At 40.9% G+C, this 26,377-nt stretch overlaps 1 protein-coding gene across 13 annotated transcripts in view; it reads right to left on the reverse strand.

Annotated features, from left to right (window-relative positions):
- The window catches only part of Dys (Dystrophin), a 488,311-nt gene that overhangs the window by 318,915 nt on the left and 143,019 nt on the right, over window positions 1-26,377 (reverse strand). For all 13 annotated transcript variants that reach the window (XM_065448316.2, XM_070539180.1, XM_065448320.2 and 10 more), the window contains 16 exons: window positions 24,900-25,044; window positions 23,343-23,433; window positions 22,263-22,507; window positions 19,049-19,231; window positions 16,996-17,115; window positions 16,271-16,474; window positions 15,214-15,301; window positions 13,161-13,411; window positions 11,553-11,712; window positions 8,666-8,838; window positions 7,015-7,230; window positions 5,003-5,116; window positions 4,303-4,446; window positions 1,776-1,955; window positions 994-1,207; window positions 250-353 (listed from right to left, as the gene is read on the reverse strand). In XM_065448316.2, the coding sequence (XP_065304388.2) occupies window positions 250-353; window positions 994-1,207; window positions 1,776-1,955; window positions 4,303-4,446; window positions 5,003-5,116; window positions 7,015-7,230; window positions 8,666-8,838; window positions 11,553-11,712; window positions 13,161-13,411; window positions 15,214-15,301; window positions 16,271-16,474; window positions 16,996-17,115; window positions 19,049-19,231; window positions 22,263-22,507; window positions 23,343-23,433; window positions 24,900-25,044 (2,632 nt within the window). The remainder of the gene's footprint in view (window positions 1-249; window positions 354-993; window positions 1,208-1,775; window positions 1,956-4,302; window positions 4,447-5,002; window positions 5,117-7,014; window positions 7,231-8,665; window positions 8,839-11,552; window positions 11,713-13,160; window positions 13,412-15,213; window positions 15,302-16,270; window positions 16,475-16,995; window positions 17,116-19,048; window positions 19,232-22,262; window positions 22,508-23,342; window positions 23,434-24,899; window positions 25,045-26,377) is intronic.

The following is a 26,377-nucleotide window of genomic DNA, read 5'->3' on the forward strand; positions in this document are numbered from 1 at the left end:
AAAAGTAATTAATTAATTAATACTTTGTGAAGAAAACATAAACTGGCTGTAAATACACACGACTGCCTCTACTATGAAGTCGGTACGATTTCTCTGGAGTTCTTGGTTTTTTTTAAATCTTGGCCCAAGTTAACTGGGACACCTGGTATATGTCTTGTCACAAATATGTGTACAATACATATATGTCTTGTTACAAAACTAGTTTCACATAAAAACATAAGCACGTAGCCAACAGACTCAAATGCTTACGTCAAGGTTCTCAGAAATCTCCTCAGCATCAGCAGCTGACTCAGGTGACCTCTTCAGTTTCTTCTCCAATCTGTCAAGCCAATCATTCTCTAGCATGATGATATCTAGAAGATGTTCATAAGCAAAACACCAATAAATTAATAATGTTATCCACCAAAGTTAGTAATTTTATGCTGACAAGAGCACAGACACACAAAAGACATGAAAAAAATGTTTCCAGTGTACATTTTAGTTAGTTTAAGGCAATTTTTTCTGCTTTCTTTTGTCATGAGTTGTAAACAAGGCATGGCAAATGTTTAAATCAGAACTAAACTTTTTTCTTCCTTTTTTTTTTCTTTCTTTCTTGCCATGCAGATGTGATTAAGAAAATGGTTTTCGCATTGCACTCACATGCATCTCTAAAACAGAAACTGAATCTTTGAATCTGAATTACATAAACCTTAGCTTGAATATCGAAGACATGAATCTTTTTTGCATATCTTATACTGTGCTTACATGAATCTTTAAGCAAGAGAGTTGCTTCTAAAATCTATGTCTCCCTTTAACCATTCCATTGTGTATATTTTTTTTTCTTTGGTAACAACGGCCATTTTATAACAGGAGTGATTTTTTTTTTTTTTTTAATGAAAAGTTCACAACCTTCAGCTTCACCTATCTGAAAGTAAAGTTTAAATGTGTTTGTCTTGAAAAAGCAAGTCTGCTGCATGAGGTTTTGAATGTAACAACTTAAGAATGACATCTCACTTCGAAATTCGGCATAGTTTGTCCCCGACTGCTTCAGAGCCTGGTGGTACTTCGTTATCTTCTCCTGTACATCTCCCCAAAGTTTGTTGAGAGCAGCCACATCACGTCGTGCTTCCTCAGCGTTCCTCGCCTTGTGCCCTTGTGCAAGCTTTGTGCCAGCTTCTTTCAGCCTGTTGTACTCGGAAAGCTTAGAATCCAGCTTGTCCTTACACGCCTGTACGGAGGAAAGAAATGTTGCTGTAGCACAGAAATAATGCCTACAGAATTTGCGTCACACAGTCAAACATGGCTTGGAGCAGACCGGTAAAACAAAGGCAAAGCAGACAAATGTCTTAAGGCAACTGCTGAGTGGGGCCTTAATATGTCAACAGTGGCATGGGGTAAGAGAAAGAATGTGCAAGATTGGTTATTTTATTCTGGTTAAGATACAGTTCCATGAATGCTAGAAACAAAAAATAGTTGAATAAGTCTGGACCATGCTGCAAGAAACGCTAAGAAGCAATCGTCACCACTTTGCACTGCCTCAATTTATGATGTAGAATGGTGGCAAATAAAACCAGTTTATCCCTTGATAAAGTGGAAATTTGGGCTAGTTGGGCAACACAACACATGCACTGTGTTGTGTCCCATCTTCTGTCCTCGTCTTTAGTGCTGTGCAGAAATGTTGATAGTTTATCACATTACGAATAATTTATTTTAATCATCACAAAAGTAGGCAAAATGGCTGTGTTCTGCTGAAAAGATCAGAAAAGATCAGTATGTTGTTTCTGCAGTTGAAGTACCTGCAGCTTCCTGATCCTAGCTTGCAGTTCAGAAGCAGTATTGATGGGCTTCTCCCGTGGTATCTCCATGTCAAGCTCTCGTAACCATTCACACAAGTCAGCAATACCTTCAGAGGCACACTGGTTTGTCTCAACAGCCCTCTTCAGAGTAGCATTCTTCTTCCGGGTCATTTCCATCACCTGTAAAGAACAGCAAAATGGCTCATTCAGTTCTCTCGTACACTTATATTTAATGACACAGGTGCCTCAGCAAACTTCCTGAGGCATGCTGGCTACGCTTATATTTGGTAGTCCTGTTACCACTGTAACCATGACACCAAGCAATACCTACACTCTGGTACCTATGTCCTGTTTATGATACCAACATTATAAGGGGAGTAGGAACACTGCTTTGATACACAGCAATTAGTATCTATGCCTTCGAGCTTTGGTGCTGGCGTAAAATTTCAAAAGTAAGAGTTCCATGGATGGCTAAGCAAACTGGCTATTCAGACTAAAATAGATCAAACTCTAATGATTTCTAGAAGCAAAACAAACTAGAAACAAAACAGGCTTGTAGAAGGAAAACAAACTTTCTTCCCTTTTTTATATCACGTATGCTACCATTTCAGTGAAAAATAAATTATTTCTTGGTAAACTTAAAGGTAGAAAAAAATAAGGTTGCCAGCACAAAATATCGACAGATGGCACAAATATCGACAGCACAAAATATCAATCAGGCAGCCGCTCTGATCCTTCCAACTATCGCCCCATTTCCCTAACGAGTATTCCCTGTAAACTACTAGAACATATAATATATTCGCAAATAGCATGTCATCTCAGTGATCATTCCTTCTTTTTTCACAATCAGCATGGTTTCCGGCCTGGTTTGTCATGCGATACACAGCTTTTTGAATTTATTACTGAACTTCACCTGAATTTAGACTCATCACTTCAAACTGACGTCATATATCTAGACTTCGCCAAAGCATTTGACTGTGTTCCCCATCAGCGGCTTTTGGCCAAACTTTCATGCCTCGGTCTCGACCCTCTCGCACTGTCATGGATCCGTTGCTTTCTTACTAATCGATTCCAGTACACAGCTATCGGAAATCATTTCTCAACCACTACTAGCGTCATCTCCGGAGTACCACAGGGGTCCGTCCTCGGTCCCCTTCTCTTTCTCATCTTCATAAACGACCTTCCCAACGGCATATCATCCAATATCCGACTTTTTGCAGATGACTGCGTAATCTACCGTCGCATTACAGACCCAGCCGACCATGCAACGCTCCAAAAAGACTTACATTCATTAGAAACCTGGTGTTCCAACTCTTTAATGAAACTTAACATCTCCAAATGTAAAGTTATGCAGGTATCCCGTAAACACTCTAACAAGAATCACTCGTACTTTTTAAACTCGACAGCCCTATCCACCGTTGAGTCGTATCGTTATCTCGGTATTACTATTAATAGCAAGTTGACCTGGTCCGACCATATAACAAAATTGGCTACCGACACTAATAAATCACTTGGTTACGTCAGACGTACCCTTGTGCTGTGCCCCTCATCCACAAGAAAACTAGCTTATGAAACTTTTATTCGAAGTAAACTTGACTACGCCTCAGCTATTTGGAGCCCGCACCAAGCTTACTTAATTAATATGTTAGAATCAATACAAAATCGTGCCGCTAGATTCATCACTTCCAGATACAGCCGTGAAGAAAGTGTCAGTGCGATCAAATCATCTCTAGGACTCGAACCATTGGTGTTGCGTCGGAAAATTGCGAAACTGTGCCTTTTCCAGCGACTTTATTATAACTTCCCCGAACTGCATGGAAGGCTTCTAATCCCACCAACCCGTACATCTCGTCGCCTTTTTAACTCTTGCAGCATCCAGCGCTTGCATGGTTCAACAGCTTCCTTTAATCAATCGTTTTTGCCTAGCGCCATTATAGAGTGGAACAATTTACCAGATAGAGTTGTCAATGAGCGCAACCCCATTATCTTCAAGCAGATGCTTACTGATCACCTTAAACCCTAACCTTACAATGACCGTACTGTGCCTTCATTCTTTTGCGATTGCCGTCTCACATTGTGACTGTTCTGCTGATTTGCTTTTGCATTCTATTCAGTGTGCCTCTTGTTGTTGTTGTTGTTTTATTTTTTATTTTTAATGCGAATCCACAGGCTGAGTCTTGTAAGAAATTGTAACCATATCTTTGTTTCTATCCTTATCTTCTGTAACCCCCCCTTATGTAATACCCCAACAGGGGTCCTTAAGGAAAAATAAATGATGATGATGATGATGATGTAATTGGAGGTAAATTATCCATGATGTCATCAGTTAACAACATTGAAGCAACGTTGCAACAATACAACACAGACAAACATGGTCAAACCCCACAAGTTCAAGCTTGCAAAGCAACGTGAGTTACAGATAAATTAGTGATGTACAATTTTTGTAGAAATGAATGCACACATTATGCATACAGCATGACATAGCCCACACTGATGTAGCACACCCTAAGAGATCTAATAAACTTGCCTTATCCCACTGCCTGTTGAGGTCATCAACCTGCCTCTGCAGAGAATCACCAAACTCGTGTTCGGAATCCTGTATCAGACCCTCAGCAACCAAGTTAATGTTGTCAACATTGTTTTGTATAGCACCAATGTCATCTTCAAGAGCCTAGAGAAAAACCAAAGCACAGAAGAACCAGCGTTATGCAACACTGAAGGCTTTCTATTTGAGGCAGAGACCCACAATATTTCAAAATTTCACATTCAAGAAAGCAAAATATAGCGAACTTAATTTTATGAATAAATAACATCTTCACCAAGGTCAAAACAGTTCTGTTACAACATCAAATTTTTCTTGTTAAGATACAGAGTCCCAATTTAGCTACAGTTCATAAAAATGCAATTGAGTCACTACAGCACAGGAAACTTGAAATCCATATAACCATGTGACTCTCTGAAATCGGCTCTTAACCCTACACTCGTCTAAGTACTTTGCAACAATATCCCACTGGTTCATTGACATCACAGTCAGAATGAGCACAAATAATGTGACTAGCTACATGCTATTGTGATAGCAATCAATTTTAACCAGTTGACTAAAAACTAATGTTTGTCACAGTCATGCTACATGCTCATCCCATAAGCAACTTCTCACTGGCTGTATACAAAACCATTGTGTAAAAAAAAAAATTACATATCCGCGCTCTGGAAAAGCGAAAACTGACATTTGACTGCTCCAACTGTGCTTCGAGCTTTTCCTGGTCTCCATAAGCAACTTCTTCATCTTCAAGGAATGAGGTCACATCATTGATCCACTTCTGAACACTTTTCATTTCCTCCTGAAAAAAAAAAATTATAAAAATTCAAAGACTACAAAACAAACCATCGAATGCACAGGCTGCTAAAGAGCAGTGGATTTGCCCCAAATCCCTATGGGAGCCACTACAATCACCTCGCGTTCCATGTAGTGTGGAGTAAAAACTACACGTACGCTTACAAGAAGTGCAGCACCATGCCGCAGAATGGATTACAGAACATTTATTCACGCCTGGCAAATTTCTTGCATATTCACCTTTTGTACATTTGAAGGAAATGTGTGATTATGACTCAATGACACTAATGTGCTACTTTGTTTTGTATGTAATCTCTCAGTATATTTATTGTTTGTATAACATACTGATAATCACACTACAATAATGCCACCCCAGTGCATGTAGTAACTTGAATGAATGAATGAATGAATGAATAAATAAATAAATAAATAAATAAGTAAATAAATAAATAAATATCGTATATACTCGAATCTAATGTGCACTTCTTTTCCGATAAAACGGGTAAAAAAATAGCCTGCATGTTAGAATCGAGTACAACCCTAAATCTGCGTTACCATACCACCATAGGGATTTCAATATGGCAGCCTCGCACGCGCTTCGAGCCTAGCTGCAGTAGCTTTCTCCATGTGCTGTAGTATGTGTGCTTAGGTTAGTGTACCATCCATCTTCCTGGTCATCCCGTTTTCCGCATTTGCTCTATCAACATGGAAGTGCCGACTGCAAAGAGATGCCGAGTTCATCATGATGCCGCAATTAAAAGGAAAGTGATCACGTGTGTGGAGACAGACGGAAATCGGGCTGCATCACAGGCATCCGGAGTTCCCAAAACTTGCGTGCAGGACTGGCGCAAACAGGACAAGCTTTCTACTCCAGCGGCTGCTACGTACGGTGCGGTCGTGCGGCCTCTATCTTAAAAGCAATTTGCAATGAAGACAAGAGTCTACGCATCTAGGCGCACCGCGCTGTATTCTCATCGCTTAGTGCATGTTGAAGCGAGAGTCCCCCCAAAGGTCAATTTGCTTGCTCCTGCTACCGCACTTCCCCACTTCAGTGTTCTGATAAAGAGTTTCCGCGGTTATTGCGGGAGACGTGTTCATGCTTGCTTGTGTGCACGTGATACCATGCTTCTTAATTTAGTTAGTAAGCCAATGTTTAAAAGTTTATACGGCTGATAAAACTGCAATCCTTACTTTTTGTATAGCTGTCTACTAATTTGCAATCGTAATCGATGTTTCGCCTTTCGAATGAAACTGCGACTTCCTTTATTTATCGTAACTTTATTGTATTCAGAATAAATCTTTGTTTTCCCAAATGAGAGCAAGTTATATCCCTGTATGAAAGAATGAGGTGCGCAGTACTGTAAAGGACATTTCATTTTTTTTTTATGTTGTGGCAAGCGGGTGCACGTTAGCATTGAGGGCGGGTTTTTTTTTTTCCTTTTCTTTAGTGACGGAAAACGGGCGCGCGTTACAATCAAGGGCACGTTAGAATCTAGTAAATATGGTAAATAAATTACTGAATTAGTTATGAACAAAGAAACAAGAAAATAAATGAACCCCTCTCTTTTATCAATCACAAAGGACGGCAAATAACACAATATGCAAGCATATTTAGGAGTAGCATAAATTGAACTACTTGGCATGAGTATACATCGAAAACTTATCGCGACCTACAGACAAAAACGAAGGAAGAGACACATTACCATGAATAAATAAACTATCAGAAATTACTCTATGCTCATGTCAACGTGTCCCTTTCTTTGTCTTTACCTCCAATCAGCACTGAATTTTCAACATAAAAGCAAGCATATCTGTCAGAATAATAATACGAACAGAATAACTGCTCACACAAGTATCTTTGACAGCCCTGATACAGCTCAAGAGATACCTCCTTCATGCATCTACCTGAAATCGCTTAAGGACCAACATGTGTTTTCGCAAGAATTGGAGCCGCTCCTTGAGCATAGAGCCAACCCGGTCCCAGCAATTGCCTAGACTGTGCAGTTTGTCTCGAAGATCACAAGCCCACAAAGCATCAGGCTCCTTCCTCAACAGTTCCTTTCCAGTGCTCGTAACGTATTGCAAGTTGGACTCTTCTTCGTCAACAGTTCCTTGCATTTCCTGCAAGAAATGAAAACAAAGGAACATACGTAAGCTGCCGCTTATTTTCATTGCAATTAGACAAGTACCCAAATGTTCAACTTTAACTTAAAGGGCCCTAAAACACTTTTCTGACAAATCATAGAATGGCCACACTACTAAAGCACATCATCTCATGAATCTCATGGCACAAAGAGATTTAGAATCCTTCTAGTATAAGTGGAGTTATAGCACCAGTACGGAGCTTTCTAGCTCTTTTCGTCTCCACTAACATGCTGCAAGCTATACAGGGAATAAGCCAAGGGGGCATAACGCCGACCAAAAGTTGAGCGTCTCGGCAGTAAAGAGCTTGTCACGGCATCCCATGGCAGCCACAGCAGACTGTGCTACGCAGCACGCCGCTGCAACCTCGGAGGCCACGTGCAACAGATGCAGCTATGCGCAGCTGTCATGCGTGGATAGGCAGTTCGAAAACAAAATGATATTTCTGTCTTTTTGAGATCAGACATATACCATATGTTTCATTTATTTAACTCAAAATTAGTAATTACATATTACTGAGAATCTTTTCACGATCACGAAATCAGCAGATAGCTGTTGGTGGGTTCAACTGTTTGCGATGCTGTACATGACAACAATGAAGAAGTGAGGGCAAGCAATTTTTTTGCTGTTTTCAATACGAGATGGTGAATTCCCTGCTGCATGCAGTGCAATATTATTTGGCTGACATGTTCACAGAAATCTCTAGCACAGATCGGCAATCTTTTCTTACCATGTTCAAAAAGTGTTTCAGGGCACATTTAGGGTGTCATTCTTTGAGCTGGGATTCTAGACAGCAACCCATAGCTCAGAGGCATAGAAACTGTCTCTCTGATAATCTGTAAATGAAAAACTAGAGACTCTTCTGCTTCAATAATGTGCAATCAAGCTATCACAAATTCTGCTGCTTTCATAATGCAGAATCTTAGCATAACATAGACATACTAATGTGCGCGCATGCACGCACACACACACACAACCATACAGCATAGGCATGAGCAGCTATATTTGTGCTGACATCTTGTGGTGTGTCAAACAAAGCATGTAGAACTCATATTGCAATGATTAACTATGATTCATTTATCTGCCAGTGTAACTGCGTGGGGCAGCAACATAATTATCAGAAAGACATTTTTCAATCTCCAACTTTGTAATCAGAGGAGTCATGCAACAGAAGAATGGACACAAAGACAAGGTGGACAAACTGATGCATTGACAGCCAAAAGCTACTATAACTGCTACTGCTCTAAAGGTCTAAATTAGCCGAAGTCCTTGTTTGAGAGTGGTTAAAAATTAAGATCCTTTGGAAACGTAGCGAATTGACCAAAATATTAACATATTTAGGAATTAGAAGAGTCTGAATTACTGCATATCAACAGTAACCGCTGTCAAACTGGAATGTCCATTCAGTGCTGACCTTGTACTTCGATAGCTGATCCTCCATGGCCTCCATTGTGTCCACATGGGACTTCTCCGATTCCAGGGCCTGCTGGACACTTTGAATCCAGGCTTCCAAAGCATCTACAGCTTCTAGCAGCTTCGGAGGTGGAGATCGCTCAAGGGAACGGCTCAGGTGTGCTTCTAGGTCAGCTGCAGAAAGCATAGAAGAACTGGTGATTTACAAGGCTGTCACAGTTAGTGAGAAAGTAGAACTCCACAAAACAGAAGAGCAACGCTAGACGGTTTATTTTAGAGGGGTGCGAGTATTGGATATGAACACACAGAGCCGGAGCGCTGCAATTCCCAGAGCGGCACCGCGTCGGCTGGAGCCACTCTGATCGTGACTGCCCCGACTGCCGTAACCCTCCAGATTTCAGTTTCTTCGACAGGTGGCAATTCACGGCAAACCTGGCGTGTGGACAGTGCCTTTTCTTTTCTGTCGGTGTCAGCTACGCGCGGAGTGTTGACCAAGTCACACGATGCACGGTCCTTTTGTTGATCATGCAGACTGGCCTTACGATAACCCACCTGTTGTAAAGTTGGGATAGCTCTTCTGCATTTGGGAGAAAAACAGGAAAGCAAAACTTTTTACGAAATGAATAAAGGATTGCTGTAAAATACAAATCCACCATTAAACGAACCTGATGGTATTCAGTACAACAGAACATCACAAATTCACTATATTCAGAGGAAAAAAAGCACCTGATTGTATTCAACACAAATCTATTCATAAAAAAAATTATTTTTCTGACCTTTATATACTAGAACTGAGCTGTAATCAGTGTTGGCATATTAATTTGGTGTTCCCATTAATAAGAGTAGACCGTACTGTATACCAGCAGGATTTCGTAAAAGCTACTCAACAACAGACCATATTCACGCTATCAATCAGGTGATAGAGAAATGTGCGGAATATAACCAACCCTTATATATAGCTTTCATTGATTATGAGAAAGTGCTTGATTCAGTTGAAACCTCAGCAGTCATGGAGGCATTACGGAATCGGGGTGTAGGCGAGCCGTACGTAAAAATAATGAAAGATATCTATAGTGGCTCCAGAGCCACCGTAGTCCTCCGTGAAGAAAGCAACAAAATCCCAATAAAGAAAGGCGTCAGGCAGGAAGATACAATCTCTCCAATGCTATTCACAGCGTGTTTACAGGAGGTATTCAGAGACCTGGATTGGGAAGAATTGGGGATAAGAGTTAATGGAGAATACCTCAACAACTTGCGATTCACTGATGATATTGTCTCGCTTAGTAACTCAGGGGACCAACTGCAATGCATGCTCACTGACCTGGATAGGCAAAGCAGAAGGGTGGGTCTAAAAATTAATCTGCAGAAAACTAAAGTAATGTATAACAGTCTCGAAAGAGAAATGCAGTTTACGATAGGTAGCCAGGCACTGGAAGTGGTACGAGAATACATTTACTTAGGGCAGGTAGTGACCGCGGATTCGGATCATGAGACTGAAATAATCAGAAGAATAAAAATGGGCTGGGTGCGTTTGGCAGGCATTCTCAGATCATGAACAGCAGGTTGCCATTATCCCTCAAGAGAAAAGTGTATAACAGCTGTGTCTTACCAGTACTCACGTAAGAAGCAGAAACCTGGAGGCTTGCGAAAAGGGTTCTACTTAAATTGAGGACAACACAACTAGCTATGGAAAGAAAAATGATGGGTGTAACGTTAAGGGATAAGGAAAGAGCAGATTGGGTGAGGGAACAGACGCGAGTTAATGACACCTTAGTTGAAATCAAGAAAAAGAAATGGGCATGGACAGGACATGTAATGAAGAGGGAAGATAACTGATAATCATTAAGGGTTACCAACTGGATTCCAAGGGAAAGGAAGCGTAGCAGGGGGTGGTAGAAAGTTAGGTGGGCGGATGAGATTAAGAAGTCTGCAGGGACAACATGACCACAATTGGAACGTGAGAACCAGGCTAATGATGATGACGATGATTGTGGTGGTGGTGGTGGTAGTGGTGGTGGTGGTGGTGGTGGTGGTGATGATGATGATGATGATGATGATGATGATGATGATGTACTGTATAATTTGATTTCTATGTACCAATGTTACTGATATGTAACGTTCTTGTTAGGCAATGCTAGGAGACTCCCAAGCGTGTGCAGCACCCTATTTTCTTGTCCAAAGTTAGTAAGCATTAAATATTGCGAAAATTTCTCTGATATTCAATATGCGATTTGATATTCGATTTGAAATCTACTACTCGGTGTTCGCACACCCATAGTGTATTTACTACACTGAAAGCTTTACTAACAAGCAGAGGCCCTCCAAAAACAATTTAGCGCATTAGATTTTTTTTTCAATTGAACATGCAGTTTATAAAATTAAAGGTTACAGTAACAACATTACCCATTTCAGAGTGAATTGACTATATGGATCAATAATTATGCTCAGTAACGACCAGAAATAGAAAAGGTGCAAATTGAAAACAAGGGCCAACAGCACAAGTGGGAAGGAGATTCCCTGCAAAATTCCTGGACTGCTTGAAAATGCTTAGCTTTTACGTTTCTGGTAACTTCACAGGCGGCTGTTTCTGCTGTACAGTAGCCCTGCCCATGGTGATGGCATTTACCACAGCTATCTTTCTGCTTTGCTGATTGCTATAGCAACACCCTTCTGTACTTTTCTTTTTTTCTTTTGCTCACGGAAAGCATTAGAATGAAAATGAGAAGCTTACTTTTTTTCTCAAAGTTGAAGACATAAATACAGATCTTTTAAATAGGAGTTACTCTAACAACATTTTATCGTATACTCATGTACATGTGTTAGGCATGCATACCTCACACGGTAAGGTTGCACTGTTTTGGCTCCACAAGCTAAATTAGCGAACTCACCGATCTTGGTTACTGTCTCTGCCCACTGGTTGGCAAGAACTTCAAGCTGTCCAAACACTGGCTCAGTGCTCAGCGTGGGCACCCTGGCCTGGAGAGCTTGCCCTTTCTCCTGTAGCCTCTGCACCTTGTCTTCTTGGCTGTCCAGGGTCTTCAGCCTCATCTGGGTAGGTTTTATTTAATTTGCTTAGTAATACTATTTCACACTCAGGCACGTCTAATAAAGCACTTTGTCTATACAATTGCTGTCCTGTGCACAGCTCCAATCCGTATAAGGAGCAACACCTCTTTGATGCAATCGACTATATATACATACAGCTACCAACAAAGGAACATGTTACAAACACTGACCCGTTCTCCAGAGCAGCTCAATAGTTCTAACTTTTCTGTGACACCGCAATGTTCTCCACAAAGCCCCAATGTAACAGCCGAACCTAAATATAGTGAACATGGATATGTATAATGAATTATTGGATACAACGAAGCAAATCGCAAATGTTTCTCGCCAAGATCAGCCTGTAATTAATATATATGCTTGCAAAGAATATTGTAAATAACAAAGGTCTCTTCAAGTCTGATGCACCTATATAGTGAGGTTCAAATGTATAGTAGAATCTCGTTAATTCGAACTCCAAGAATACTGCAATCTTATTCGAATAAAACAGAGTTCAAACTAAAAAGAGCCTCTTAAAATATAGTGGGCACTCAAGTCTGCAATACAGCACACAAAACCAAAACAGTCACTGGGCTCGCAGTGAGTCTTCTTTCCTCTAACAGCACGTGACATGTGCCGGAAGGAGCCTAAGTTCCACGTAAAGTTCAAGTGTGAGAAGCTCATGCCTCGCGCACCATTTACTATGAGTAGGAAGGAAAACATGTAAGGGTGAGCTAAGAAGGATAGTGGCTTAACGCGCACCATACTCCCGCATACACAATGTTGGAGATGACGTGATCCAGCACGCTAGGAAGGGAGCATAGGTGAGGGCACCAGCCACAGTAATGTGCTCAAACATGCGCTAGGAGGAGGGGCGGGGAGACAAGTGAGTGCACGGTAACGTGACTAAGCACACGCACAAGGGGCACAGTAACATGATCAAGTGCATGCAGGGGGCTCCTTCCTGCTCTTTTTAAATGGATGGGAAAGGAGGGCGCATGCTACTTTGCTTGCTCCAGTTCCATCTCGGCTTCCCGCGTGTCATTCCTTGTCATTTTTATGGCATGCGTCGGTAGCATCAAACCTTCCCCTTGGCTCGAGTTTGTTCGTAAAGCGGTGCATGGAACCAAGAGACTTTGTTCTAAATAACCGTTGCGTGGTTTTTGGACATCGAATACGGGGGAGTTTCATTTATTCAAATACATAGAAACTTGCCGGGACCAACAGAGCAGTTCAAATTATTCGTCAATTCGAATTAAAAGTTTCAAATTACTGGGAAATAAACTGTATAATTTGGCAATCAAAATTTCACAGATCATGCAACCTTGAGCTTGATTTCTAGACATGGTTAGGCCTTATATTTACTTGCCTTCTATGACAAGAGATATAGGATTACAGAAAACATTTGGAACCATGGCACTATATATACTTTTGGCTGACAACAGTGGGCCACCTACCTTGCACTGCTCCAACAGTCTTCGCACATCATCCGACTCCCGCCGTTGTCGAGCCGTGGTCTGTGAGTTTTCCAGCCAACGCCGATGCGAGGCCAACAGGCGTTCAAGTGCATCCCCTTCAGCCCGGAGCTCGCGGCAAGCATGCAGCCCTTCCAGATGCTCCCTCTGCGACTGCACCATGTTCTGCACCTCGTGCCAGCGCACCTCCACTTCCCGCAATACTCCCTGCACCTCCTTGGTCTGCTCCCCAACTGCTCAGACATCAAGAAATTTACTCTGAGGAAAGCAAAATGGTTGGCCTGAATCTCGCTGATCAGTTCTGCGAAAGCCCACAAGGTGGAGAAAGATTCGTGAAAAGTAAAAAATGACATCCATCTGGATTGTAGCTTGAAGCTACAAAGGAAACCACTTTCTCAAAACGAAAGCTTCAAATTTGAAGAATAATTCATGCTGGTCTGGGGTTCGAACCCAGGACCAATGCCTTTCCAGAAAAGTCTATCCTCAAATCAGAATGAATTTCTCTTAAACTGTTAGGCCTTCTTTTTAAGAAAACTGTACAGGTATCCGTTGTAGCTTCATGCTATATTCAAGGTGGATTTCAAATTTTCGAATTGAAGAGGTTGATCTGGTGCTTGTCAATCTATGGACAGCTACTTCCTTTCAATGACATGAAAGGAAGTAGCTTAAGTAGAAGTAGGTTCAATGAAAATTTATCTGATCAGGGTAATGGTGAAGGCAAAGTTGCACTAACTGGTAAAATCAAACACAAAACAAGTAAGGATGTTTTGGAACCTGTATGGGCTCCAAGACATCTTTACTTTCTGTCATTCCTTTTACTTTGTTTGTGACCACAACTTCATCTTTACTTCATTTTATTGTGGAGAGCCACTGTTGCCTCAGAAAATTAGATATTTTGATAGTAGTGTGGCTGGAATAGGCACCAGCAGATTGGCTGGTGCACATTGCTGACTTAACAGTCACATAGAGCTGACACCATGGCGAAGAATACAATAGTAAAAAAAAAACTGCCTAACACAGCCACTGGGTTTCAAATCCGAGCCAATGCAGCAGCTTAAAGGAATACTGACACTTATTTAAGAAGTTGTACTAACTCTGTCATACGCTGTGTTGACAATGAGTGAGCATAAAGGTTGGGAAACATCTATAGGATATTTAAATTTGATACTAAAGCTCATCTCAATATACTGCCCTGGCATCATCAACATTATCGTGAAGTCATGACACTGAACAAGATTTGCTGATGTCACAGAGACATAAGACTAGGTCTGATGAGATTGCTTAGGCAAGAGTGCTGCACGCATGTCTTGTGGCTGCGTTTGCATGCAGCAACAGCACCAACTGCAGCAACAGAGCCAGTCGATGTATCATGACATCATGACATACTGACATCCTGCGTACCGAAATCAAAATTGGCTCATAGAAACGAGTATTCTAGTAAATAATTTCAGGTACTTTAACATTAACCAGCACTTTCTATAGAGTTTACTGAGTTTGGACGTTCATTCACAAAAACAATGTGACACCAAATGGCCTAATCAGTTACGCTACTGCCCTACTGGAAACTGGCTGGCAGTGAGATGTGCCAACCACTGAACTATTGGTTAATTTGCATGGTTTGTGCAAGGTTTGTAGCAAGCACAATGCACGCATAAAAAGAGCCATGATGTTCATGCTATCTATAACTTCTAAGATACAGTTGGTGATGCACAATGCAGCAGGGGACAGAAAAAGAAGCTGTGGAACAAAGGTTGAAGAGGGCTGCAGGGGAACATCAGCACTCTGCAAGTGATGAGCAGAGCAAATAAGATGGCTGCCAACCAGATGGCCAAGAGTAGAAGAGTGTTAAAAACCAGGAGCGATCGCCATGGAAAAACAAGACAGTGATTTGCCAAAATTTTTGAGCCTCAAAAGGAACAAGATAAACACAAGGACAATAAAGGAAATAAGAACCTAAGCACCAACACAATGAACATTCACTGAAGCTAAACCAGTGAATGTACAGGGACTGCACAGAACATAGAAAATGACACACCTGCATCAAGGCCTTCCACAACATCTCTGCCTTGCTGAACAAGCTGGGCTACTTCTCCTTTGTTCATGGCAACTTGTCGTTCCACATCCTAAATGAAGAGAATGGCATAATGGCAATGTTTCGCACTATGTTGACTGTAAAGAGGAGGCTAATAACAATATGATGTCTGCCTATCATGACAAAGCAAACAATATAGAAAGGGAAACATCCCAGGGCTCCAAAGTGCTCTCATTAAAGTACGGCACAAAATTCACATGTTATCTGGGCTATTTGAGCTAAAAGCTTATATTGAGGCCCTTAATACTCAGCGGCCACCAACACAGTGAAATCCATATAAATGTATACACAGAAAACTTTAAACAACTTCACTGTAAAAAGAAAAAAGGAGTCGATTATAACTGAAGCATGAGTAAAACAGCCTTTTATCAAAAACCAAAGCATACATAGACCATTCAAATGAAACCTGAAATGTCTATTGACCATTCTGTTACAATTCAGGGCACTTCAGGCACATATCACTGACCTACACAATCATGCAAAAAACAAAGGTTATTTCCTTCAACATATATGCTTTCGAGAATACTTTTTGTTTATCAAAATGCTTTTTGCTTATCAATGAAATCTAATCTTTGCCTCCCATCGCTGGCATCTCGCAGAAAAGTGTTTCATGTTTCACTCTTCCACAAGTTGTACCATCATCATACTCTACGAGATCGCCTCATCCCCCATCCAATTTATGTATCCCGTTGCAATGATCATCAGTACAAAGTCGGCATTTTGTCATGCAACACTAAAAGTTTCTCTCAATCATTCCTGCTGCAAACCTCATGTGACTGGAACCATCTTCCTGCTGAAATTATAAGCCTTACTAATTATGAACAGTTCCGTGAAGCCTTAGCTAATCTTGTATATACAGGTGCCATTTAAACATTTATGTAACCAACTGTATTTGTCTTCTTCATTCTTTTGTATTTACCACTCCCGCTCTGTAATTCCCTTGGCCCTGAAGGGTATAATAAATGAAATGAAATGAAAATATAAGCAAGCTCATGCTTACCTCAGTAAGCACTTGCAGTTCTTCAACACTCATGCGCTCCAAGAGTGCCTTCAGCTGCTCTTGTGAAAGCGGTTGATCGGGATCGATCCCCAGTTGATTCTCGACTTTCTCGAGCCAGGCTGTGACGTTTTCCAGGGCTCTCTGCCATTCCTTCACTTTCCAGCTGTCCAGACGCCGCTTCTTGGCTCCAAAGTCAGACAGGGGCTAAGATAACAAGAGAACACAAAAGAGCACTTTGCTAGTCATAAAGAGTGCAAGTACAACCCTAACAACATGATACATAGTCCCTGAAAGTTGATTAGTCAATCATATCTCATAATAGGCATTTAAAAGAAAATTAATGTAGAATGTGAAATTGGTCAGCTGTGTCATCCATGCCTGAGTAGCTGTGGTTTGCTTTGCCATTTAAGGCAGTAATTTTTAGCTAACATAAACTTTAGTACAATGCCACACCACCTTTACTGAAATACTACAGTGCCAATCAACACAACACGCAAATTACTTATAGGCACACAATGGAGTGCCATTCCAAAAATCACGTCTCACACTAAAGCTTAAGTATCTAGAACGTTAACTCCTGTTCTTGATGTATAGACACCCTTGTGCTTGAAGACCTGTGGATGCAGCATTCTATTTTAACTCTACCTCTTATGTAATACACTCCTTAATGGTGCTTTCAAGGTAACAAAGTGACATGAAAGAATGCAATAAGTCAAGGTCCACACCTCTCTTCCCAAAGCAGTCCTTGGAGAATTGCCGTATGATTCCTTCTTGAAGAGGCTGTATGTAAAGGCCTTTTCCTCAGCTTCTGCTTTCACTTTCTGCTCAGTACTGCACTTGGCCAGCTAAAAGAAAGGAACAATATGAAATTTCTAAATGGATTCCAAGGAAACGCAAGGGGAACTTCAAGAAATTTACCCGGACATTTTTAAAGGGCCTGTCACCAAGCTTTGCCAGAGGAGAAAGAGGGATGGGAAAGGTTGAGAGGTCAGCCAAATGTAAATCTAATTTGCTACCCTATGCAGGGATAAGAGGTTTAAGGGATGAAAAGAAAGAAGAGGAAAAGCCTCACCATAAATTTTGGTTATGCTACACTAGCGAGTTGTAAAGGGGCTGTCCAGGGTGTACCAGGAGGGTTCTATCACACAAACTTTTAAGGCTTCAGCAGTAGCCAAGATAGAAGCAAATAAAATAGTATGTAAGGAGGCAAGTTGACCTCCCCGAGCAAATGCTCCCTCCCAGCGCTTCCATGTGACATTCCTCCGGTGCCTTCCAAGGACCATGGGCTCTCAACAAGGGGGAGAGCAGAGAGCAGCCTATTACTCCACCCACCCACCCATCCGCTGTATAATTTCTCCTTACCCCCATAACCCCCATGAGGCGTCAACTGGTCGGGTGCCCTCCTGCACCTCCACCTCCAACAAAAATGGAAAATCATGCCCTGCCTCCGCCAAAAACAAAAGACACATAAGGAGGTGGCACCTAGCCCTCCTATATTTTGCATTCCTCCCCATTTTTCTTGCTGGGCAGTGAACCTCCAGAGGCTGTTTTGCGTGCTATGCAATTCATGGGAATCCTTGAGTTGTTCATGCTGCTGCAAGTTATTTATGAGATGCTGGCGCAGTGCATCCATTGCAGAAATGTTATTGTGTGACGTCATTCACCCAAGTGCCCCTGTGGTTCCTTCAAACAGAAGAGTGCATGGGCTGTTGTTTGAATATTCAGCTGTTTTTGCAGCATACACCAGTGTATTAATTACCTTGCAAATGTTACTGTCGCTATGTGATTTACGCACTGCAATTATCTGTTTGCAGACACCAAATCTAGTGACTGTATTTAAGGAACTTACTTAAATGCAAACGTGTGCCACTCCAACAATTACTTCTCACACTTAAAGAGGTTCACAAGAACGACACAGGTAACCTATCCACACTGATAGAGTTAGGTCTTGTGCCAGCATAAGAATTTCCTTGTTTCTGCTATCAGTTACCTTATTAGCATTGTTTCTCTCAGTAAGGACATTCCAGCAGGGGCAAGCTTGTTTTTCTGTATCCGAGAACCTTTATCTTGCATATATTTTCCCAATAAATGTCTGTTGCTAGTCTGCACTCGCATTTTCTGTTCTTACTTGCCCCATTCTTTGTGTAGTTCCCACCTAACATTAACATAAATTAACTCAATTCTCTACCCTGTATTTAATTAGTTTGCTAACAGACTGTAGTGAAAGGCCAAGTTAAATAAAATGGAAGTGCTTGCTAGGCTCTCATCAATGGAACTGACAGTAAGATCAAATTTGAGATCCCTCATTGCTCTGACAGCACCAGCACATGAAAGACAACCAACAGCATGATTATATGCTACAGCTGTGCCTTCAGCCCTGTTTATAGTGCGACCAGCACGCAATGTTCAAAATGTGGATCAAATGCATCTGCAAGTCATGTTGAAGCTCACTGTTTGTGGCAGGCAGAAAATGCGGGGTGATACAACCATGCCTTTGACACCTCCACTGTTATTCCGGGGCCGTAAGTTGGCTATAAAAACACCCACCAGTTCTTCTTTTCTTTTCTTCCATCTGCGTTTGCCTTTATTATAACAACTGTGCAAGCATTGCCAGTTTGTTGTAGCAGTATGCAGCTTCAACGAAACCTACCTAGTGCAATTTTCTAACTGGACAATAACACAATAAGGTGTATAAACCTGCATCAAGCTGTGAGAAATGTACCAAAAGTTGCACGTGAACATAAAATCAGTAAAAAAAAAATATTTAAATGATTTCACCTTTCTACTCAAGTTTTCCATCTTCTGGAGCAGTGCATCCCAACGATGCGTTAGTTGCTCCTGCTTGCGAGACAGCTCTGTTGCAGCTAGTGATCCCTTGTTAAGAATCTTGATGGCTTTCTGGATTTCATTTGATATGTGATCAAGCCGTTTGTTGTGAAAGTCCAAATCTTTCTCCAAGACCTGGAAAAGAGAATTACAAGTGCAGCCATGTACAATGCACAATACTAGCTTTGCTTAAACAGTCAACTTCCACTAATTCCACCTTTATGATACCGATGAAATCGGTTCGAATTATTTGACTGGTCGAATTAAACAAGGTGCAGAAAAAACACTAAAACACACCACTCATTCATTTGGCAGTATTTGTCCAATTCAAACACAAGCCCGAATCAAATGTGCGCCCATTTTCTGTGTGTCAAAAGTAGAAGAATAACGCAGAAATTACATTAAAGCTCCTAAACAAAGTAGAAATTCAATGTGCACCTGACTGTTTAGCAAGAAAAATGAACAAAGGTCTAATATATGGGTACAGAGCTGTCCTGTGTGTTTCTTTTTCCTAAGTGCTCGCGTCTCTATTTGCTGGATCCGTCACACTGTCATCATGCACCAACAGACCCAGAAAACCACCTACTAAGCCACCTAAAACGGCGGCCGTTTTCCTAAGGTCAGCTTCGCCGCAATACATAAATGTTATGCAGCAAAGCATACGAATGCCGCGAAAGCAGTTTTGGTGTGTGCGTCATGCAGGCAATTTCCGGCCCATTTTCTTGAAGAAAGAAAAACAAAGAGGAAATCCGCGTGTTAGAATTAAGTAAATAATGTAATCAGATATTGTCAGCTATGGTTATTGCTTGAAAATCTTCCTAGGGCATGTCTAAAATAGTTGTTTTTGGCAGGAGATGATGTGTGTTTAACACATTCACTGTTTCCTAAGCTCCACCGAGACAGACGCCACGCCACTATAAAGGTCGCTAATAGGGTCCCCATAGGGGTCAGGCATGTAAGTGCTGACTGGTCAAGTTCAAATTAAACAAAAGCTTGGGTTTAAACGAACGTTTGGGCTCATGCATGGACGCCAGCCGTCTGGGACCTTCAGTTGGGATTGAATTAACCAAAGTCGAATTAACGGAAGTTTACTGTACTAAATGAGATGTCATTGTACAATAAGCTAATGCAAACAAAAGCCTTTACTGCATTAGGATCTTCAAACGAGGTACTGCACTATTCAGTGTATCTATGAAATGAACATGACAGAGTAGTGCCCAGCTGCATAGGGAAAACAGTAATGAATGAAGAATAACTTTGTTTTATGTGAAAAGAAACTATTATGCCGTTATCTTCACCACAATTCATTGTGGATCGTTGTGATCATTGTTAATCACACAAATGATCCCGAGTCATTCTGATCTGGAAGATGAGTCTTCATAAAGACACTGCATGTTTATACTGTATCGCCTTTGCAGAGCGTAATGTGAGAGTGGTAGGCCATGCATACTTCACACTCACAAATTTCACCTTGCTATATGGTAATCCTTTACACAACTAATTAAGCTCATCAAGAGTCAAACAACATAGATTCCATAGTGTAGTCACTACTAATCTTTTGCTTTGGCTTGCTGGCATTACTGCTGATAAACAACAATATACACCATCTTTTTTTATGTTATTTAAATCCTGCATATTGAGTCCTTGGTGAATAAAAGCCTTTAGGCCCGCTTTCATGACCTTTCCGGTGTTGTTCACATAATAGCGTGCTTCTATGAATGTACACCGACTTTGTGTACTCTTGAGTTTATTCCAGCAGATATGTATGCACACATACAAATTTGATTCCTCTCGCTGTATTATTATTCATTATTTAGTTCTATAATAAGTGAGCAGTGCCGTAAATAGCATATTTTTAATATATTGCTCTCACACCTTGGTGAATACTTATTGGCTGGTACTAAACAGTTGTTAACTGTTGCAAGTTATGTTCTCGCATTTGTTTCTAAGTGTACATAACCTATCTGCCCGAATAGTTAAATACTAAATTGTTGTGTGCTTATGTAAACGGGGCCAAGACTCCATCAGGCATTGCCCAACTTTTGTCTGGGCCTCCTCTTAGACTATGTCTAACGAAAGAAATAAAGAAAAGTCACAGTTTCACCTGAAAGGCCAAGCATCGATTGCGATAGCAAATTAGTAGACAGCTATACAAAGTGAGGATACTAGCTTTATCGGCCGTATAAACTTGCAAAGAATCACTTACTAACTAATTTACAAGGACAGTGTCACACACACACAGGTAAACAAGAACACATTTCGCTCGATGACCACAAAACTCACTGTCAAAATGCTGGAGGGAAGAAGCCCGGCAGTAGCAGTAAACGAATTGACCTTAGTGCTGTCTTTCGATGCAATGCAAGCTAAACCTCAAAAGCACAGCGCATACAAAGCTACAGGCACTCCACATACTTTGTCCATATCGCAGTTCGCTTTGAAGTGAGGTCTGCATGGGTGTGCACTTTGTCCACATCGCAGATCGCTTGCAAGATATGGCACCTGAGTGGGCACACTGTAAGCAGCAGCCACTGTAGAATTCCCTCCCCCCTCCATTGGCTCCCCCCCCCGTGCCTCGCGTGCAACAGAATATGATGCACTTCTGCCCCGCCTTCCTCCCTCGTGCATGAGAGATTTAGCCACGATCGTTGGCTGACCCTTGCAAGCTTCCCCTCACACATACAACGCATGGTGCTCAACGACAATGTTATCTACCTTCACCACTCCTTTTTCCTGCGACCCACCATAGTGGCTCAATGGCTACAGTGTTCTGCATTTAAGCAAGAAATCACGGGCTTGACTGCCAGCAGTGGCAGCCATATTCCAATGGGGGCAGAATGCAAGAACCTTAATATAGTGAGCATTGGGTGCCCCTTAAAAAATCCCCAGATGGTCATAATTAACTTGAAGCTCTCCGGTACAGCCTCCCTCATGGCCTTTGTGTTGTGTTTCAATGGTTAATCCAATTATTCAATCATAAGTCAGTCAGTCCTTTCATGAATCAGGCAATCAATTAACATGATTCAACCGATCAATCAGTCACTCTGATAATCAATTATTTGGTCAATCAATCAAACGACCGTAGGTCAATCAATGAATGAATCAGTCAATCAAGCAAGCAAGCAAGAAATATTTTTCCCCATGGGGCATTCAGAGTTAAGGCACACACCTGCAGGCACTTGACCATGTCCAGCACTTCCTGGACTGAAGCCCTTGTAGCGTCGGTCTTCTCCATGCGGCACAGCTGAGCCTCTTGCATGAGCAACCACTGCTGTAGCCGTGGCTCCTCCATGCTCAACATCTGCAGTGCATTAATCAGAGCCTCCAGCTGGGCTCCGTAATTTTCCACCCAGCTACACACCGCCGACCAACGCTCACCCAGAGCCGACAGCTCGTCCTCCAGTGCCGTAAATGCTGTATGCACAGGTATAAAAATTGCCTCTTTCATATGTCATCACACCACTCCAAAAATGCAGCAATGGCAGACAAGCTAGATGGAACTAAGAGGGCAAAATTAATTACTAAATTAGCACTCATTCATTAGTGGACACTGTGTCAATATAGGGTGGTGCTATCATCCACTATTAGCGAATGCCTAACCAATGTTCACATTACCCTCTCAGTCAATTTCATTTGTTTCCTGCTACACAGATCAGTGCATAATATCCTTATGCTAGCAGCACATAGGCAGGCTCAATTGCCATTTAATGTCTAACTGCATAGTTTAAAGAAAGCAATTGTAGTTCAAAACTACTCTCCTTTGCATTAAAAAAGGATGCATGCATTATAGTTGATAATGAAGTGACATCCAGCACAAAAATGCCTTCTTTATATCTATTATTTGCTATGAGCATAACATTTGCTACATGCCAATATCAGCAAGAAACATTTTAGATTTACTTCATTATATTTGATAATTTGCTATATCCGTGCACCTTATTTGAGGTTTCACTGTATATTGGCAACAAAAGGTATTAAGGTGCCTGCTTGACAATGACCTGAAACCAAAAGCAGTTCTATGACCACTATGACCGTAATTAAAGTTATGGTCATAGAGGGCAATCCTTGAGTGCAATACATATTTGGAAATGTATTGCAAAACAAAGTTGTTACTTTAAGAAATATTACTGAAACTTTTACACTATGGCAGTACCAATGAAAAATATTGGCCACATAATCTGACACTGATATGTATAGCTATTCAAGATTGTTTTTTTTTTTTTAATTTGAAGATAGGAACAAAACGCACCATTGTCAGCGCTGGACTCGTCAACAACAACAACCATGTTCGACAGGGAGTTCACAACTTCCTGTTCTTTCTCTATGTCATCTTGCAGTTGCTGTAAAATTAAAGAACACTGGCATGATAAATCGTATACTAAATATGCATGTGTTCTAAACGGTTAATGCAGTGCAACAGAATAAATAAATAATTTATCAATACAAGTTGGCATTTTTGCATAATGTACAACATTATGATGGTGTAGAGCACATCAAATATGACGTTTATTTGGTATTTGGGATAAGAAAAAGCAGACACACACATGGGAGGTACCAAAGCAAAACCATTCAGAAGGGCCTCCTTTCAACAAGGTATACAAAAAAGCAACCTGCGTAACCAGCAATTACATTACAAACCAAAAAAAGTCAAATAGAATGTCAAACAGAATATGGCAAGAAAAAGTGGAAGGTATAGCAATGTTAACAAAATCAGGTATCAGCAGCTAAAGAAGGCAACAATGAATAATAATTCGTACATACTTAACCAGTAGAAAAGAAGTGACAAGTACTGCAATGCAATAAACTAAAATTTAACAGCACATTATGTACAAAATGTGCTTACAAAAATTTCCAGTGCATAATACAAAAAACGGAAGCTCTACATCTGAAACACATTACACCACCATTTGCAGTTGCATGGAGAAAAAAATGTTGTCATCATCTGGATTTCACTGCCATGAAATCTGCAAAAAGCATGCACATAAGCTCTACTCATGCAGGTCAGGGTTACCTGTTAACTGTTTTTTCTTTTTAAATAGCAGTGTTTTGAAATTCTTGTAGTCTCAGAAAATGAACACATAATTACTAAGTATGCCAAATTGTTTCTTTTTGCAGCAAAAATGTCAAGTATGTGGGACATAGCAGGTTTAGTTAGGATATTTTTCCTGTTGCCTTCAACCCATAACTCATCATCGTCACAAATGTATTTCATGATGTCAGTCTGCTCTTCTTAGCGTTCATGCCAGCATTTCAGCTTCACTTCAGCTAATTTCAATAAGCACATCAGCAGCTCCTAATTCATCTTCTGCACAAATGGACAATTCAATAGAAACATTCAGATCCTCTATACAATCCTAAATAATTACCATCACCAACACTGCCTTCTTGGAGTCGCAAAGTATTGCAATCCACAGAAAGGGCATCCACTGCTTGTTCGATATTAGCCATTTTGGATTAGCTTTAGCAACATTACTGAGGTGTTTATGTTACTATGTGCGTAAAAGCTTGAGACAATGATCTTTAATTTTTCTGTTAGCACACAAAAATGTGGTGCTGCCTCAGAAAAACTGCGTGCAGGCAGCATCCCATGTGAAAAGTCATTTGTCAGGATAAAAGTGTTTGTGTATTGGTAGGTGAAAGAAATTCGTCACAGTGGACAGTTTCCTGGAGCAGTATTCATTGTAAAAAGGTTTGAAAGTGCATCTATAATCATGCGGTATGATAGTTTCAATACATCTTTGTTATAAAATAAAATAATTCTTGAATGTTTTTCTTTTCTGTCGTGAATCAACACTGATGATCTCACCTTGTGCTGCTCCATTTGCTGTCTTGCTGTGTCTAAGTCAGGTCCAACTGGGCCAAACCTGCTTATCCTGTCTTCTGTCTCAGTCAACCACTGCCGCAAGGCATTTTGCTGTTGCTGCTGGAGCTTCATCAGGGCCTCTTGCAACCTTCGTATAAAAAAAAAAAGTATGTGTCTCAAACTTAAGCATTAAAACGTAATACAGCAGGCTTCCGCTATTACAACTCTAGTTAATTAGATTTTTCAGTTAACTCTATCCCGGCCAAAGGTCCTAGTCAGTGCCCATACTTTTCTGTGGGCCTAAACTTTCATAATTTTGATCCTAAAATTGGCCTTTGTCCGATAATAAAAACTTGACCAGTCAGCATGCACACGCTTGATGCCTATGGTGACACTGATAGCAGCCCCTTTAGTGGCAGGGTCTGTCTTGGCGGAGCTTAGGGGACAGTGAATATGTTGGACACGCTTCCTCTCTTGTCGAAAACACCTATTTTTGGCCTGCCCTAGCAAGATTTTTCAAGCAATGAACATCACTCACAATTGTTTGATTACCGTATTTACCCAATTACAATGCGCCCCTTTTCTTTCTTTTTCCATAAAGTGGGCCAAAAATTATCGGTGCAGTGCAATTGGACACAAAATCAAAACCACTTTCATAACGTTTGTGTGCTTACCACATGAGAATATACTGCAGTGAAGCCGACTTTAGAAACCGTGTGGCGAAGCAGATTTCGGAAAACCAGCTACCCTTGTGCAACAATTTTTCTTGCTTAAAAAATCAGGTGTGCATTAGATTTCTACTTGGTTAGGAGCTTTAACGTCATTTATACGTTAGTTTGCTACATTGGACAAATAGAAAGTGGACACGCAATTTATTGGGGGGTTTGTTAGAATCAGGCAAGTACTGCCAAATGAATCAGCAGTGTTGTTCTAGCGCTTTTTCTGCATCTTCTTTCATTCAACGTACCAGATAATTCTATAAATTTCGTCAGTCCCGTCAGCATCAAATTAATGGAAGTCAACTGTATAAAACCAACACGCCGAGAAGAGTTTCATGTACAGTTACTCAATATAAGCATTCACTACATACTGTACTGACCCACAGAAATCCCTTTGTTTTTCTTCTTTTGTAATTCTACAAAAAAATGATGCAGTAATATGCGAAATGAAGCTGTTATTAAAAACACTGTCTCTTCTTTTCATTAAGGGAATTTCACTGAAGGCGATTTCTGCTTTCTTTGAAATCTTTTTTTTTTGCAATAAACTCAAGGACTACCGAACACTGAAATGGGAACCACAGTATAGAATACACTACTGTATAACTATGGCAATGACTTGACATAAACAAGCTCATTCTGTCGGCTCCATCCCAACGAGATGGCACATTTTCAGCTCCTAAAGTTAGGAGTGTGCCTTATATGGAGGCGCAATCGTAAACCATGTTTCTGTATAGTTAGCAAGTTTTCTTGCAAAGTTGGAAA

The sequence above is a fragment of the Dermacentor albipictus genome, chromosome 5, assembly GCF_038994185.2.
Source record: "Dermacentor albipictus isolate Rhodes 1998 colony chromosome 5, USDA_Dalb.pri_finalv2, whole genome shotgun sequence".
In the NCBI taxonomy this organism is placed as follows: Eukaryota; Metazoa; Arthropoda; class Arachnida; order Ixodida; family Ixodidae; genus Dermacentor; species Dermacentor albipictus.